General features: G+C 52.1%; 7 protein-coding genes across 7 annotated transcripts; 4 read left to right on the top strand and 3 right to left on the bottom strand.

Moving 5' to 3' along the window:
- Positions 1-401: 401 nt before the first annotated feature.
- Positions 402-1,431, bottom strand: J4E88_000232 (uncharacterized protein; the record flags this gene model as incomplete). Its single annotated transcript, XM_049393911.1, has 3 exons — positions 402-826; positions 883-1,125; positions 1,212-1,431. 3 exons carry the CDS (start codon positions 1,429-1,431, stop codon positions 402-404), a joined length of 888 nt encoding a protein of 295 aa, XP_049259740.1.
- A 768-nt stretch (positions 1,432-2,199) lies between these two features.
- SEC61 (translocon subunit) lies at positions 2,200-3,787 on the bottom strand (the record flags this gene model as incomplete). The annotated part of the gene is made up of 3 exons (XM_049393910.1): positions 2,200-2,596; positions 2,648-3,671; positions 3,778-3,787. The coding sequence occupies 3 exons, from the start codon at positions 3,785-3,787 to the stop codon at positions 2,200-2,202; spliced, it is 1,431 nt and encodes a 476-aa protein (XP_049259739.1).
- Positions 3,788-4,954: 1,167 nt separating this feature from the next.
- J4E88_000230 (uncharacterized protein) lies at positions 4,955-6,100 on the top strand (the record flags this gene model as incomplete). Its single annotated transcript, XM_049393909.1, has 1 exon — positions 4,955-6,100. The coding sequence occupies one exon, from the start codon at positions 4,955-4,957 to the stop codon at positions 6,098-6,100; it is 1,146 nt and encodes a 381-aa protein (XP_049259738.1).
- Positions 6,101-6,408: 308 nt separating this feature from the next.
- J4E88_000229 (uncharacterized protein) lies at positions 6,409-7,041 on the bottom strand (the record flags this gene model as incomplete). Its single annotated transcript, XM_049393908.1, has 1 exon — positions 6,409-7,041. One exon carries the CDS (start codon positions 7,039-7,041, stop codon positions 6,409-6,411), a length of 633 nt encoding a protein of 210 aa, XP_049259737.1.
- A 453-nt stretch (positions 7,042-7,494) lies between these two features.
- J4E88_000228 (uncharacterized protein) lies at positions 7,495-8,991 on the top strand (the record flags this gene model as incomplete). Its single annotated transcript, XM_049393907.1, has 1 exon — positions 7,495-8,991. The coding sequence occupies one exon, from the start codon at positions 7,495-7,497 to the stop codon at positions 8,989-8,991; it is 1,497 nt and encodes a 498-aa protein (XP_049259736.1).
- Positions 8,992-9,405: 414 nt separating this feature from the next.
- On the top strand, positions 9,406-10,794 carry J4E88_000227 (uncharacterized protein; the record flags this gene model as incomplete). The annotated part of the gene is made up of 7 exons (XM_049393906.1): positions 9,406-9,555; positions 9,603-9,746; positions 9,797-9,952; positions 9,999-10,109; positions 10,156-10,332; positions 10,376-10,530; positions 10,575-10,794. 7 exons carry the CDS (start codon positions 9,406-9,408, stop codon positions 10,792-10,794), a joined length of 1,113 nt encoding a protein of 370 aa, XP_049259735.1.
- Positions 10,795-10,849: 55 nt separating this feature from the next.
- On the top strand, positions 10,850-12,745 carry J4E88_000226 (uncharacterized protein; the record flags this gene model as incomplete). The annotated part of the gene is made up of 5 exons (XM_049393905.1): positions 10,850-10,853; positions 11,155-11,237; positions 11,287-11,726; positions 11,774-11,915; positions 11,963-12,745. The coding sequence occupies 5 exons, from the start codon at positions 10,850-10,852 to the stop codon at positions 12,743-12,745; spliced, it is 1,452 nt and encodes a 483-aa protein (XP_049259734.1).
- Positions 12,746-14,721: the final 1,976 nt, after the last annotated feature.

Here is a 14,721-nt window from a genome sequence, read left to right as displayed (position 1 = left end):
ATGTCTGTGTATAGCTAGTATGGATTGAGGAATCACATTTTGTGGAAGCATGAGGTGGTGCTGCGTGAGGCGTGCCGCCGGATGTGGCTGAGTGCGCTTGTTCCAAGCTTGAGAGCTAAGATCTGACCTACCTCGAGTCATGCACGTCATAGGGGTCAGAGTGAGCTTTCGCAACGGCCGGCTGTCAAGCTCAAATAAACGTTATTGGCATGTGAAAACATGTTACAGCCTGCTGTGCAAAGTCGAAGGCATTTGGGATTTTTACCAAGACTCACCGAAAAGATGATGTCGTGAGCAGACTGAAGAGAATAGGCAAAATGTATTGCGCTTAGGAAAATAGAGGACGCCCCGGAAAGTTGCTTCAAGCGCGCTGAAAGTACTGACCAAACTGCCAAAACCCATCACTTTCTCTCCACAACGCCGACCTCGCCATCGCTGTCCAGTCGCGATTTCCCCAAGTTTCCCTCAACATATCGACTCGGCTGCAGAACCAGCAACAGCACCAAGACCAAAAACATTGGCACAGCATCGAAGCAATACAACGTCCATTCATGCGCAATCAGATACGCAGCGTTGCCCATGGCATACTCGATGAGTCTGAAGGTGCAGCGGAACAAGATCAGCGCACTGACGCTGTAGAGTATGTATAGCATCTTCTTCCAGTCTGCTGAGGGATGATCGGCTTTCTTGTTCATGCGGATTTGGAAGTCGAAAGAGGCGACGAGGAAGATGATGAAGGTAGCGACTTGGAGTGCGAGGCCCGCGATGACGATCTTCTCGCCTGCGAGGGCGAGGGCGAGTTGCATGGTTCCCATGATGCTGGCGCCTGTTATCTCATTAGCTTACATCCTTTCGGTCCTCATCTTTGTCAAGTTCGCGTACCTAAGCCCTGGATGATCAACGTTGTGACATCCGCGGTGACAAAGATTCTTGTGTACCATCTCGCTGGGATCAGACTGACGTCTTCTCCGCCGGCGAGTCTGATGGTACGGCCAAGCATCATGTATATGGTTGCGGCGAACCACAGAGGACCGACAAGTGTCAGTACACCTTGAGTGATGTATGGGCCCCAGGCTTGATTATCGAAGTGAGAAGCGATGCGTGCGCCGTATCCGCCAACTTCGCCTGCAATCGAGTGTTAGCAAAGTTCAAAGACATTGCGTATGGAGTGCCACTGGTATGTGAGAGATCATCAGGAGGATATAGCGTACATAATGCGCCGATAACAACAAAAACGATAATCCGATTCCTCGACTTGAGAAACTGATACAAATGTAGAAGAGCCATTACGAGGAACACGACGAGGCAGACGATTGCTCCAGCCATAGAAGGAACATAACGGTACATCTCCCAATCGAAGCCTGGCCCTTTAGGTGGATTCTGTCGTTTCCAGTCCAGCGTAGCATGAGCGATGCTAAGTGAGCTTGCCATGATGACGGTTTAACCGCAATCCGAGCGAATCGATCAAGTACGAGTACTAGAACTCGAGGAAGAGGTAAAATAGATAGCTGCAATACCTCACCTTCAACAGCGACAAGCCCATCTTATGTAGTCGTCCAAACTGAAGACACGCACTGCATCATGACCAGATTTCGCATCCGCAGCAGTACATCGCATTCGCTTAATCCTCGCATTACCCATGTGTAAAACGCCTCAATGCCGTGTGTGACGATGTTTCCTAGGCCGCAATGCCCAGGCTTTCGCATCGCAGACCGCAGCGTGCGTTAGCGTGGCGGTTTGGTACGCACGTAAGCCACATTTCGCATTCGCTAAGCTGACCAATGCGACGCTGCTGGTGAAGGTTGAATCCATGACGTGGGCTCTTGATGACGGCTGAGGCATACCTGTCGTTGGATGCAATACCTACCAAGGTAGGTGCAAGCAACAGACAGAGCAAGAATGACTGAAGCTCGATGAGTAAGGTGGAGGAGCAACACGCCAAGGCTGAGCACGTGAGTGCTTCAAGTGTTTACTGCAGGTGCGATCAGGTCCAAACGCAGTTTAAGGGTTAACAATGATACATTAGAGAAGGGCCGACATCGTGAGCCTAGCCAGACGCCACGCTGCAGTACGTAAAGTGATGCCAGAGACCTTCGTAAACTTTTGTTCTTAGATCATATGTTACAATGTGCGGCGAAGCACCCCAGCCCCAACCCATCCGTCGTTCAAATCAAAAATCCAATATCCCTATGGGCTAATCTAGCCCATGACCATGCCCTTGAGGCCGGCCATGTCGCCCTCCTTGGCGGCAATTTCGAAGTATCCGTAGATGATGGTTACGGCAAGGAGAATACCAGTACCGCTACCGAGAGCACCGAGAAGGTCGCTGCCGACGGACAGAGCTCCAATGCAGGCACCACCAAAGGCAGCCGCGGTAGGAATGACGCGCTTGAGCTCCTTGTACATGGACTCCTCACGGTGACCAGCCATGACCAGACCCTGCTCCTTGAGCTGCTTAGCGACATCGCGGGGAGACGAGCCGGAAACCTCGATCCAGGTCTTGGAGAAGACAGCGCAAGCGACGAGCATGTAGACGATGAAGATGGCGGTCTTCAAGGGGTCGGAGAGGGCCTCGGTGATGCTGAGAGGGGGAGACCTGGAGCTGATTAGTGGCTGGTTCTGTAGCGTGAACTATGACTAGACATACATGTAGTAGGCGACACCGGAGGTAGCGAAAAGCTGAGCGGAACCCTCCTTGGGCTCCCAGACACCGAGAAGCTTGACGAGGAGGTTGTCGGAGAAACGGTTGTAGAGCATCTGGCTGATCAAGAAGACGTTGGAGGACAGAGCCGACTGCAGCATGATGGGCATGTTGGAGGTGTAGAACAGGCGGACGGGGTATGAGCCACGGACACCACGCTGGCGGGCTGACTTGACGGGGATCTCAACGCGGAAGCCCTGGAGGTAGATGACAGCACCGAAAACGATGACGGTGGAGATCAAGTTCATAACGTTGGGGAGGTTCTGGCGGTAGAAAGCCTCCTTGAGCGCAACAGTCTTGTTGGGCCAGGTGAAGAGCAGGTGGACAAGGGCAATGAGAGCACCCTCGAACTCAGGACCGCGACCAGTGTTGATGGTGGTGGGCGAGAAGGCCTTCCACATGATGGACTCGCAAATGTTAGTGGCGATAAAGAGCGAGATACCGCTGCCGAGACCGTAGCCCTTCTGGAGGAGCTCGTCGAGGAGGATAACGATCAGACCAGCGATCATCAGCTGAATGACGAGGAGAACGCAGATACCGGCACCGAGGTCGGATGGCTGTCCGTAGAGACCCGAGATGACATAGACGACGGCCTGACCAAAAGACAGGAGAATAGCGAGGAGCTTCTGGGCGGTCTGGTAGAGCTCGCGATCAGACTTGAGGTCGAGGTTGACGTCGATGAGGTGGGTTCCCGCGAGGAGCTGGAAAACCATGCCGGAGGTGATGATGGGGGTGATACCCAGTTCCATCAGCGTTCCTCTGTTACTCGCCATCATCATGCGGAGCCAGTATAGCGGGTCGGAGGTATCAGACGACACGATTCCGTAGAGCGGCATCTGGCTCATGACGAGGAAGACGAGGAGGGTCAGACCGGTCCATACCAGGCGGTTGTTGAAAGGAACCTTGCTCTCTGGCAGCTGAATTTCAGGCACCAGAGGCACAAAAGGCTTGACGAGATCGAGGAACCGTACTACGTGCAACCGTTAGCTGTGGTGTTCGTCCGCGCCGTAACTAATTCCTCGCAGGCGTTGCGCGCACGCCTCGCCGGGCCATTGACAGGTGAGATGGAGACTTACGGCCGCTCATGATTGCGAACTATGGCCCAGAGACAAGAAAGAAGACAACGAGAAGGTGAAGAAGGTGGTTACGAACAGCCAGTTGATGGAAGATGGAGAGGGGGTTTGCTTCATGAGCTTTCGCAACGTGTCGCTGGGGAAATTACCCGTGCGCGCGCTAGCCGTAGCTCCGTCCCTGAGCTATCGCGAATCTCCCACCAAACTCCCAAGAGGCCACGCTGTTCTGATATTTGTGGGGTTTGAGCTTTCACCGTTCGGGTTTCGCATTCGACTCAGGAAGTGGCAGATGTCATTATATTTGCAGTCTTGCCTTCACGTCGCGGCCTTTGCATGCATTCATCAACACGATCCTTGAACAACGAGCACCATGGGAACCAACTGCAATTTACTAGCTTTGTCCAAATTCAACTGCGCATATGCTTGTGGTATTACTACCATCTTGCGTTCTGTGGGAATAAACGCGAGGATGTCATACATCAACCAGACTTGAACGAAGCTGCGCTTCTGCCTAGTACTGGTACCCATTGCTTCCTTCCCTTCTTCATACGGACGTCTTCCTTGATGATCTATCCCTCTTTATCCCTAATTTTGGCCTCCAGCTCCTCCAGCTCCTGCCTTCGCTCTTCTAGATCTCTTTCTAGCCTCCTATCTTCTTCCTCTGCTGCCTCTATCTGTATTTTCAACGCCTTGATGTAGTCGCGCTTTTCTTGGGCGCTACTTTCTGGCATCTCTTCTGGCATTTCTACGTAGTTGAAGTCTGGTCGAGCCGACGGGTTTGAAGAGTTGGACTAGGTCGAAATCTTTCTTAAAAGGTTGCGCAATGAGAGAAGATTATACAGGCGACGTCGGGTAGAGTTGATTACGAAGAACGAAGGGTGACTGATTGTGTTATAAGAGCCAGTCACTTTATAGACTGTTCTGCAAGGCTATAGAGCAGGTCCCAGCGCGATTTCCCGTTATGACATACAACAAACAAGCACCAACAACTTCCATCGCAACTCCCGCCTAACCCTGACACTTACACTGCTTTCCAAAACCTGACCGACTTCCGGGAAATACAACTGCCTGCCTGATAGACCGCCCCGAAGGTACGACCACATTATCACTCCTGCAGCGCGACACACGTCGGACGACCAAACACCTACAGAACGCGACCGTATCATTCTCAGATTACATCATGCCCGGCGCGTCGTCGACTAACGAGAGAGCCAAACAAAACAGATCGCAAGCCCCTGAAAAGTCAGACGGCAGCTCACCAGTCGATACTGAGACTGCTTCAGAGCAAACGTGCACAGATCATAACTCCCAAAACAATTCTCAGGGATCCCGCTTCCTCCCGTCCTCTCCCCACCCACCAGCCGAAGGCCAGACTGAGGAATCCATGGCGCCTACATCAGCTGATGAGGGTGGCTTGCACTTCCAAAGGCCAGATGACAACGGCCTCCCCGGTGTTCAGGGCGTTTCCAGCAAGCATGACTCTACCGGAAGTCCAGCGGGAAGTCCCTTTGGTCAACGGCATATGGAGAGTACGCAAGAGTGGCTATCCGCAGTCTGCGGGCTGTTCAGTCCGGACAATCCTGTATCTGCAGCGATACCATCCGCGACTACTCCATCAACAGAGGACGCGACGCATAAGGCCACAACACAAGACGATTTCCTGGAGTGGGTCAAAACAACCTTGGAGCTAGACAAAAAGGAGACGCCTTTTGTCGCAATTTATGTGTGTTTGCGAAGAATGCATGATGCAATAGATCTTCTTGTTTCCGAAGGCCAACGTGCTGGCGAAGCGATTGCTGAGGTCAAGACCGCTATCGAGAGCACCAGCCAGCACATTGCTAAGCTACAAAAAGCACAGCTCGATGATAGAGAACATGAGAGAGCTTCCGAGGGTGCCTTAACAGACCTGACCATCCAGCTGTACGATGAGGAAGCGGCGTTGCGGACCCAAGAACGTGACGCCGAGAGATTGCGCCACGAGGTCATGAAGACGGTTTACGCGCCACTGCAGGCACTGATTGCTCACCTAAAAGAACAATTCGACTTAAAGGTTGCTCAACTCTCTGGTTTGAAGGACAAAGAAATCGACAATCTGCGCGTCGACAAGCTCTTCACGCATGAGCATCTAAGTATAGCCAAGATGAGACTCGAAATCGCCCAGTATGAAGCCCAGACACTGGACAACCGGCTTATCACTGCTTTGAAGCAGGCATTGGACCCCGCAGCGAGAATTCAGGAGCTTGAGCAGCAGAATGCGAGGTTAGAGAAAGAGAACGCAGATCTCAAGGCGTCGAAGGAGACCACGGAGAGACCTGCAGAGACCTAGCCAGGCTAAATTGAATGGAGAAGAAGAAAGCAGAGGTTGCATTGCTGAACGCTAAGGTTGAACACGCTCGACGACGTCTGGAGAATTCTGGTTAGGTAAGATGATACGATGTACCTCAGCATGTGCATGCGGATGCTGAGAAGGTTCAGCCTTGGGTTCTTGGTGTCGATGTAAATTGTTGGATTAGCGGAGAGACTACAAAGCCGCACCGAAGGGGGTAGGCTAAGTGCCAAATCGCTATGTGATTGCCGTAGAGCGCTTTTCATATCTAGTTTTAGCAACATGACGCCATTGTAAACACCAAAAGTTTACTTCTTCTTTCCGTTCTTCTTCTTCTTCTTCTTCTCCTTGATCGTGAACTCCGCCGCTGGCTGTGACTTCTTTATATCTGCCTCGAGTACCTTCAGCTTCTTCTCCAACTCATCGTTCTTCGCCTTCAGTGACTCGTCTTCCTTGTTGACCTTCCCGACCTCGGCTTTGAGTCCATCAATCTTTATGTTCTTCTCAACGCTCAGCCTGTTGAACCTCTGCTCCGGTGTCTCCTCTTCCAGCTCCCGCACCTTGTCGCGCAAAGCAGCTAGCTCTTCGGTGTGCTTGGTATCTTTTCGAGTGAAGTGTTGACCGAGTTTCGCGCATTGAGGACATGAGCGCGGGTTCATTCGAGCTTGGCAACAATTGAGTATACGGCCAATGGAAGTGCAGAATGCGCAGTCTGTGTCGGTCTTGATGTCGGTCAGTTCGCTGCTAGATTGAGATGCATATGGACTGACCTGAGAATCTGCAGTCGTAGGGTAGTGGTCATCGGGCTTGACTGTGTCATGTTGCTCATCATCAAGAGACGATGTAGCGATGGGTTGGAAACTAAATGGTTCAAGTCTTGCTACTGTAGCCTGTAAAGATCTGGTCGTCTTTGCGTCCAGACTTTCCAAGGAAGGCAACATCGCTGATAGATCGTAATATAGCTGCGGGTCATAAACAGATGTAGGATTGGTGTGACGCGCTTGAATTTTATCTTAGTAAGAAATGTTCAGCGCTAGTGACGTTGATATCAATGAAGGTAATTGTGTCTTAACATGTGACACATGTCTTGAGCTCCACCTCTTTAGATGCACGTACCAATTCTACCTATCCTGTTCCTGAAAGGTCAGAGCTTTGATCTCGTGTTGCCTGATTGCGTTGTTCTACAACAAACCCCGCTGGAACCAACCTTAACTTCTCGCGACTGCGCCCTCCCGCCTGACATATCATCAAACGCGCTCAGCTCCCACCTCCATAGGATCGCCCGATCACAGACGGATCCAACTACGTGTCTCCCCTGCCTTGAATACCCCCGCAACAACTCACCCCCAATCCTCCGAGTCCTCAGCAGGCTGTTCGCGAGCTAGAAGGCCAACATGAGCGTTTGGCCTTCTATGGATCAGCCGCGTGCGCCTTTCGGAAAGTACGAAGTCCACTTTGACGATCTCGAACAAAAAACGCACGGAAAGATCTCCGCGGAACTCAGCAATCTGAAGAATATTCTTATTGCGCTACCCAACAAGTTCAACGATGCGGCCAACGCCATGACAAAAGCCAGTACTCACAAGGCACGCTCGAAAATGCAATTGGAACAACTGGATGATTTAGGCCATTTTATGCCGGAAATGGTTCATGATACAGCTTTCAGACAACACCTGAAGAACGAATCCGATCGGGATTTCCATGAGTTCATGGACATACGGAAGCAATGGGACACTATGGCTTACGACACAAGAGACGGGATCGCGGAAAGGGTGTTGTTATTGCTGGAGGCAATCATTGAAAATGCGTCGACTGAAACAAAGAAGGTTCTTCAACAGAAGTTGAAAGAAGCGAGAAATCAACTCAGCAACTTGGAATCAGCATCCGCCGCTAGGATTCAATCCCTGATGCGCGATAAAGAAGACACAAGACGGATGACAGCAGAGGTTAAGGCGGGCTTCGACAAGAATTGGCGGGCCCTGAAAGAAGAGTATGACGAGCTCCAGAAAGAACACAGGGTAGGTATAGAAAAGCGGGTTGAAGAACGCGTACGTGACGAGAAAATCAAGCTCGCCGATCGTCTGAGCAAAGCAGAGGCCAAAGCTTCCCGTTACGCTAAGGTTCTTGAGGAGAAGGAAGCTTTGGAAGCAAGAATTCTACAAGAAAGCCGGGAGAAAGCGCTGCTCAAGCAAGCGAAGCTAGAGTGGGAGCAGAAGTACAAGGAACGTGATGACGAGGCAAAGGCTGTGCAACAAGGTTATGACCAACTCAGCAACGACATCCAAGCTCTCCAAACAGAGAATGCGGTACTCCAGGCGGATCACGACGAGTTGAAGAAGGAACACGAACCACTACCCGAAGAACACAAGTCCAAAACTGAGCAACGCCACATTGGCCTACATGCGGTTGCACATCCAGACGTCTCACCGACGACAGCGTCCGATCGACAAGCCGCGGAGCTTCAGCATCTAGACGGCCTCGTAGCCATCTGGCAGACCACGCTAGCAAATGCGACTGCTGAGATGCACGAATCAGCTGGCAGGAAGGAGGCGCTTGAGGCAAAGATTCGAGAAGCCGAGAAGCAGCTGGAAAAGCTGAAGCCTGCTCTCTCGCAAAAGGCACCTCGCGGATCGAAGCCGAAGAGCAAGCCTAAGGGCGCGAGCAAGAAGGAGCAAGCTGTTGTCAACAAAAAAGCAGATGACAAAGCCGTACTACAACCAGTTGTCAATATATCCGGAGCGCTTCCCAGAGTTCGTGTGGCAGCGGAAGCTTTCCCTGCCCTGAGCTCTCCAGTGTTACCCCAAACTATCCCGTCGACCACCTGGAAGAGCCTTCGTCTCGTCGACATCCCGAAGGAAGATACCAAAGGCGCTCGGAAGAAGTCTGGCTAAGCTCTCGAGCGGAAGCCACATGTTGCGAAAGATTGGTAGAGATTGGGGTAGGCGCACGAGACGAGTCTGCGGTCTGGCATTGTCATAACTCTTCACGAGATTGTGTAGTGTAACATCAAGAGAAAACAACATCTGAAACTCGTTCAGACATGCATGTGTAGTGTTGTGCGCATACGCTTAGCTGTCGCTTTGAAGTTGCTCTTGCGCAGACCTCGAGATGCAGCCCGCCCGGGCGCGACTTCCAGGGGACTCGAGTCTAGTCCTGTCTTGGCCTAGCGGCATCGCATCCCTGTTCGCTCACCGAACGCGACTTTGGAAGCAGCCATCGCGTCCAAGCACTTTCGTCGCCAGACTTCTTACAGGCTTCTAGGACCTTCACAAAAACGAAGAAAGCCTCCCCAGATCTTATCGACTATGGAAGCTTCGGAAGATCGCATCACGGAAAAAGTGCAGTCCCTCAGCGATCTGGAGCTTGCCGTTCTCATCTGCTTGGTCGCGGATCAACATTGCATCATCGAAGCGGAAAGGCAACTGACCCGTGACGTTCTGGAGGAGTTGAAACTTGTGAGTTGCTTCGCACTGCGCGACTGCCTGTGTGCTTATAACGATAGGTTGCTACCAATACTTTCGGACTAACATGGGCTATACTGGAATGCACCGAGCACACCACGCTGGACGATTTCGGAAGCGGAATCCTTGTGAGAGGAGAAGAGAACGACTACTTCGGCAACAAAGCTGGGCGTGGTAGAGGAGAGGTAACTTGTGCTCCTGTAGACTGATTTGCCAGCGACTAACGTTTAGCCAGTTTTCGGCCATCTCAGTATCACCTGGGAAGCCTGGCGGACATACATCGAGGTCATCCAAACCGTTCAGTCCATTGGACAACCAACGCATCGCGAACATAGTTATCGCAAGAAACCTCAACAGGGCGAATCCGCAGGTCCAAATCCAGGCCTTGGAGGTACATTAATCGTCTTTTCTGCTCGAGCATAACTAACGATAGACAGCTGATACGAGGCAAGCGGAACTTTACGAGGACAGCAGTACATGCGGCTCCAAAACCGTTCCTATTCATCGCTTTGAATGCCTCAGATACACCGCGATTAACCATGCATCTGGTAGGTCTACCCTACAATCTAGATACAAAGTCTAACAATGCTACAGAACGATCAGTTCTTCATCTCACACAAGCATCAAGCAGATGATGGACTGCCAAATCTTGAAGAGCTGCAAGAAAAGAATCATGCATCAGATGACGGTGCATCAATGTCTTCCGTGGTACGCACGCCGCCGTTCCAACCGGGAAAGCATAAGCCGCAACAAGCATTGTTCCTACCTGATGTATGTCGACCGTAGTATGCCTGTTCTGTACTAACAAGGACAGGACCTTGAGACATTGACGAAGCTGGTGTCGCAAGTCAGAATCAGTTCTGAAGTAAGAGCCTATTTATACAACATCATTGTGTTCATGCGACTGCATCGAGCAGTTGCAGGAGGCATCTCTGCTTTGGCCACAAGACACTTCAACACGCTGGCACAGTGAGTGGTCCACAATCTCATCAAGATGGTACTGACGCCAGTAGTACGCTCGCCCCACTCCACGGTCTCGATTATATCTCGCCGTCCATGATCGCCCTCGCCGCTCGCAAGATATACCCACATCGCATTGTCATCACTGCACCAGAGAACGAGCGCAGCATGCAATGGGGCAGCTCGCTTGAAGCGGTCAAGGCTGTCCTCGAAGGTGTCACGGTTGAGGATGTCATTGAGGAAGTGCTCGAATCAGTGGAAGTTCCGCTTTAGCATCCTTTGTCAGCAAGACTACCACTACGAAGATGATGGTGGTTGAGCAAAAGGCATGAGTAAGGACGCCGGCGGCTGATCTCATCGGCGTTGCGCGGACATGATTGGAAGCAAGCGGGGCCGGGCGTGCCTGCCCCTCGGAAAGTGGGCCGAGAACCGCAGTTACTGTTGCACCTTGGACATTACGCACGCGCTACAGCGAGGCTACAAAAGGGCAGCCGTGTCTCTTGGCCCTTTCAATCGCAGGATTATTTGCGCACTTCAGCCATGGCGACGAGTTATTTCGATCAGCTGAGCCCTGGCGTTCAGGAAGCAATCGAGGTACCTATGCACCCCAAACGTCATAACGACGCGTTGAAGCTAACTTCCTCATGGAGAGCGAGCTTGGAGACCAAGACACCAAGAATATCACCAAGGTGACCAGCCATGACGATGCGCTAGAGGTACCTACTCCACTGCACCCTTCCTCCACGCGCTGACCAATAATCGCAGGTCGTCTTCGAAGGCGGATATAGCGGCCATCGTCGCAAAGCCTCGCTCGCTCCCCCACCCTCTGGCAAGATGACGTCCCGCCCCGAGAACGGTCGCCGTACCACCGCGTGTATCGTACACTCCCTTCTCGAAAAGCACGATGGCCTGCCCGTACAAGATCACTCCCAATCGCACGAAGGCCTCGCGCAGGAACGGCGCGTCGACAAAGACCCAGCCTCGGCGCGCTCGGAGCAGACGCAACATTCGCGGCTGTTGACCAAGAAGGAGCTGTCAGATATGGCATTTGGAATACGCGAGCTGTCCAAGAAGCTGTCACAGATCAGGCTGAAGCTGCATGTGAAGAACATCTTCATCCTCGGCAAAGCGCACGACGAGGCCTTGATCAAGAACTCGCGCGAGGTGACCGACTGGCTTCTGCGGAAGAGCTCGGAGCATACGGTGTATGTGCTAGTTTCGCCTAGCAACGGACACGATTAACGAGACATAGCTACGTCGAGCAGACGCTGGAGGACAACAAGATCTTCGACGCTGCTGGGCTGTTGGAGAACGAGGGGTTTCAAGGGCGGCTCAAATTCTGGACCAACGAGATGTGCGCTCAAAAGCCACAAACCTTTGACATTGTCCTCGCGGTAAGACATGTCATACTGCGGAGTCTTCAAGGCTAACGACAACACAGCTGGGTGGTGACGGCACAGTCTTGTATGCGTCATGGCTCTTCCAGCGCATCGTACCTCCAACGATTTCCTTCTCACTAGGCTCGCTCGGCTTCCTCACCAAATTCGATTTCGAACTATACCCGCAATCCCTATCTACCGCCTTCGCGGACGGTATCACCGTCAGCCTGCGTCTCCGCTTCGAAGCTACCGTCATGCGATCCCAACAACGGGACGGCGAGGGCCGCGATCTGGTCGAAGAACTGATCGGGGAGGAAATCGACGACCACCATACCCACTACTCCGATGGTACACATAACATCTTGAACGAGGTGGTCGTAGACCGAGGCCCAAACCCTACAATGTCGTCCATCGAGCTGTTCGGAGACGACGAGCATTTCACAACTGTGCAGGCTGACGGTATTTGCGTTTCTACGCCTACGGGCTCGACTGCGTACAATCTCGCAGCAGGCGGATCGCTCTGCCACCCCGACAACCCTGTGGTCCTCGTTACCGCCATCTGCGCGCATACGCTCTCCTTCCGCCCCATCATCCTACCCGATACTATAGTGCTCCGGTGCGGTGTACCGTACGATGCGAGGACGAGTTCATGGGCCAGCTTTGACGGCAGAGAAAGGGTCGAACTCAAGCCTGGCGACTACGTTACAATTAGCGCAAGTCGCTTCCCGTTCCCCAGTGTGCTGCCACTGAACAAGAGGAGAACGGATTGGATCGATAGTATATCGAGGACGCTACAGTGGAATAGCAGGCAAAAGCAGAAGGCGTTCAAGGAATGGAGTTCTTAGAGGTGAAGCTATCTGAGTAGCCCTTGAATTAAATGCATCACCATCACCCTTTTCAAGGAAGCGGCGCAGCCTTGTCTTTTTGCTGTCTCCCTTGTTTGTTTGACACACGCGAGGTGGTATGTGCAGCCCCACGAACACCCGGAAACGAGGCCGGCTCACTGCAGGCCACACACGACACTCACGCGACTTATTGCCACTTACTACATTACGAAGCTACTCCACTAAAGTTCTAGGTGTCTGAACCTCGGCTGTAGTCTGTCAGGATGGCTGTGTGAGTTACCCTTCTGCGTGTTGTTCTTCTACTGATAAGGACTAGGCTGTGTGAGCGCTGCGGCCGCTCATACCGTACCTTCCGCGCACTCGCGCACCATGTCCGCGATTCTCCACACCACAACAAATGCCCTGAATGTAATTTCGATGCCGCTACCTGGGATAAATTGCTCGACCACTGCCGCGAAAAGGATTGTCGCGCTGTGTGCCAGGAATGTGACGACGGAAAGGGAATGCATTATGATCCTCTATCAGACGAGTACTGGGATCATGTCGAAGAATTCGATGTGTGCACTGTGCGCGAGAAACACCTCATTACGCCAGATCATTTTCTTCCGGTAGAGTACAAGCTTGGCGTGGTCAGCATGCATGGTGTACTGAGGATGCGCAGCATCGGCATATTCTAATTCCTCATCGTGGAAGGTATGATTGCTACCGATGCCCCCGCACGTTCATGACCTATAGCCGCATGGTAAGGACCCATCTCTATCTCATATACACATTCGAATCAATTTCGCCGCTCACCATCATAGATCAAGCATATTGAACGTGGCACATGTAGCCAAATCGACTACACCGACCTCAACAAGCTGGCAGCCCGGTGCTACACATCCCATCATTTCATGTCCCACTGGACTCGCCCCGAGCTGCTCGAGAACGGCGAATCAAGATCTAGAGACAGATTCCTGTGCAACCCTTGTGTTGTGGCGATGCCGAAACTGTCAAGCTTGTTTCAACATGTTGAATCGGAAGCTTGTGCGCACGGAAAGGATGAGCCGGGTTTGAGGCAGTTGACGAGATTTCTGAACAGTCGGCTGAACAGAGCATATCTGATCAGAGAATATCAGAGAGAGGAGGACGCTTGGCAGAGAATTCATTCCATGATGTATCGACAGGAGAGCGGAGGCACGTCTGAATGAGGGATACGCGACTCTTCAGCCCATGAGCCAGACAGAACCCATACCCAAAACGATTGACAGGCGCCACGACATGTGAGATGTTGGGGAATACATGTCCGCAGAAAGCAGAGAGTGGCAGGCGCAACGAGATATTGAGGAATACATTTCCGCACAGAGCTGACGGAATACTAAGGCTTCATGCTAGCACAAAACTCCATGGAAATTCCCTTGCTCCTGTCATATGGCTTATTAGGATGTTCCTTGCACAATTGTTCCTATTACCACTAGTCAGTCACGAGCCACTCAAGACCCACATCACTTCACATCGACTTACTTCGTACATGAAAGCCTGGTTATCGCACCAAAGATCTGCATCACACTGAAAAGTAGGACCCACTGGTTGACTGAGATGTAGTCCCGCTTCATGACCGGCGCAACGACTCGTATCCGAAGTAATCGTCACTTTCCTCGCATTATTGAGGGGCTCTCCGTCCGTCGTGCCGAGGCAGTCTATCAAGCTCATGTCGTAGAAATCACCGGCGTACTCGATCTGAAGCGGCCATGTCAGGTCTTTCGACTTTGACACTTTCATCGTTGTACCTGCAAGCATCCGTGAGGCGGATCCGCCGGCCGGCAGTGTTGTACCCTCGCCATCTTCAAGCACTACGCCGTATTCTTTGACGTGGACAAAGTAGAGATCGTAAGGGCAGTAATTATACATGGTAAGTGTATTTGGCGTACTGCTTTCGGGTCTAGCGAAGAGATTGAGTTGAGCGCTGTCTTCTTCCACGACTGGCAAAGGAACAG

This window comes from Alternaria novae-zelandiae, assembly GCF_023758075.1.
Source record: "Alternaria novae-zelandiae strain BMP 2774 chromosome Unknown scaffold_1, whole genome shotgun sequence".
In the NCBI taxonomy this organism is placed as follows: domain Eukaryota; kingdom Fungi; phylum Ascomycota; class Dothideomycetes; order Pleosporales; family Pleosporaceae; genus Alternaria; species Alternaria novae-zelandiae.
This window is presented reverse-complemented; position numbering and strand designations above follow the sequence as displayed.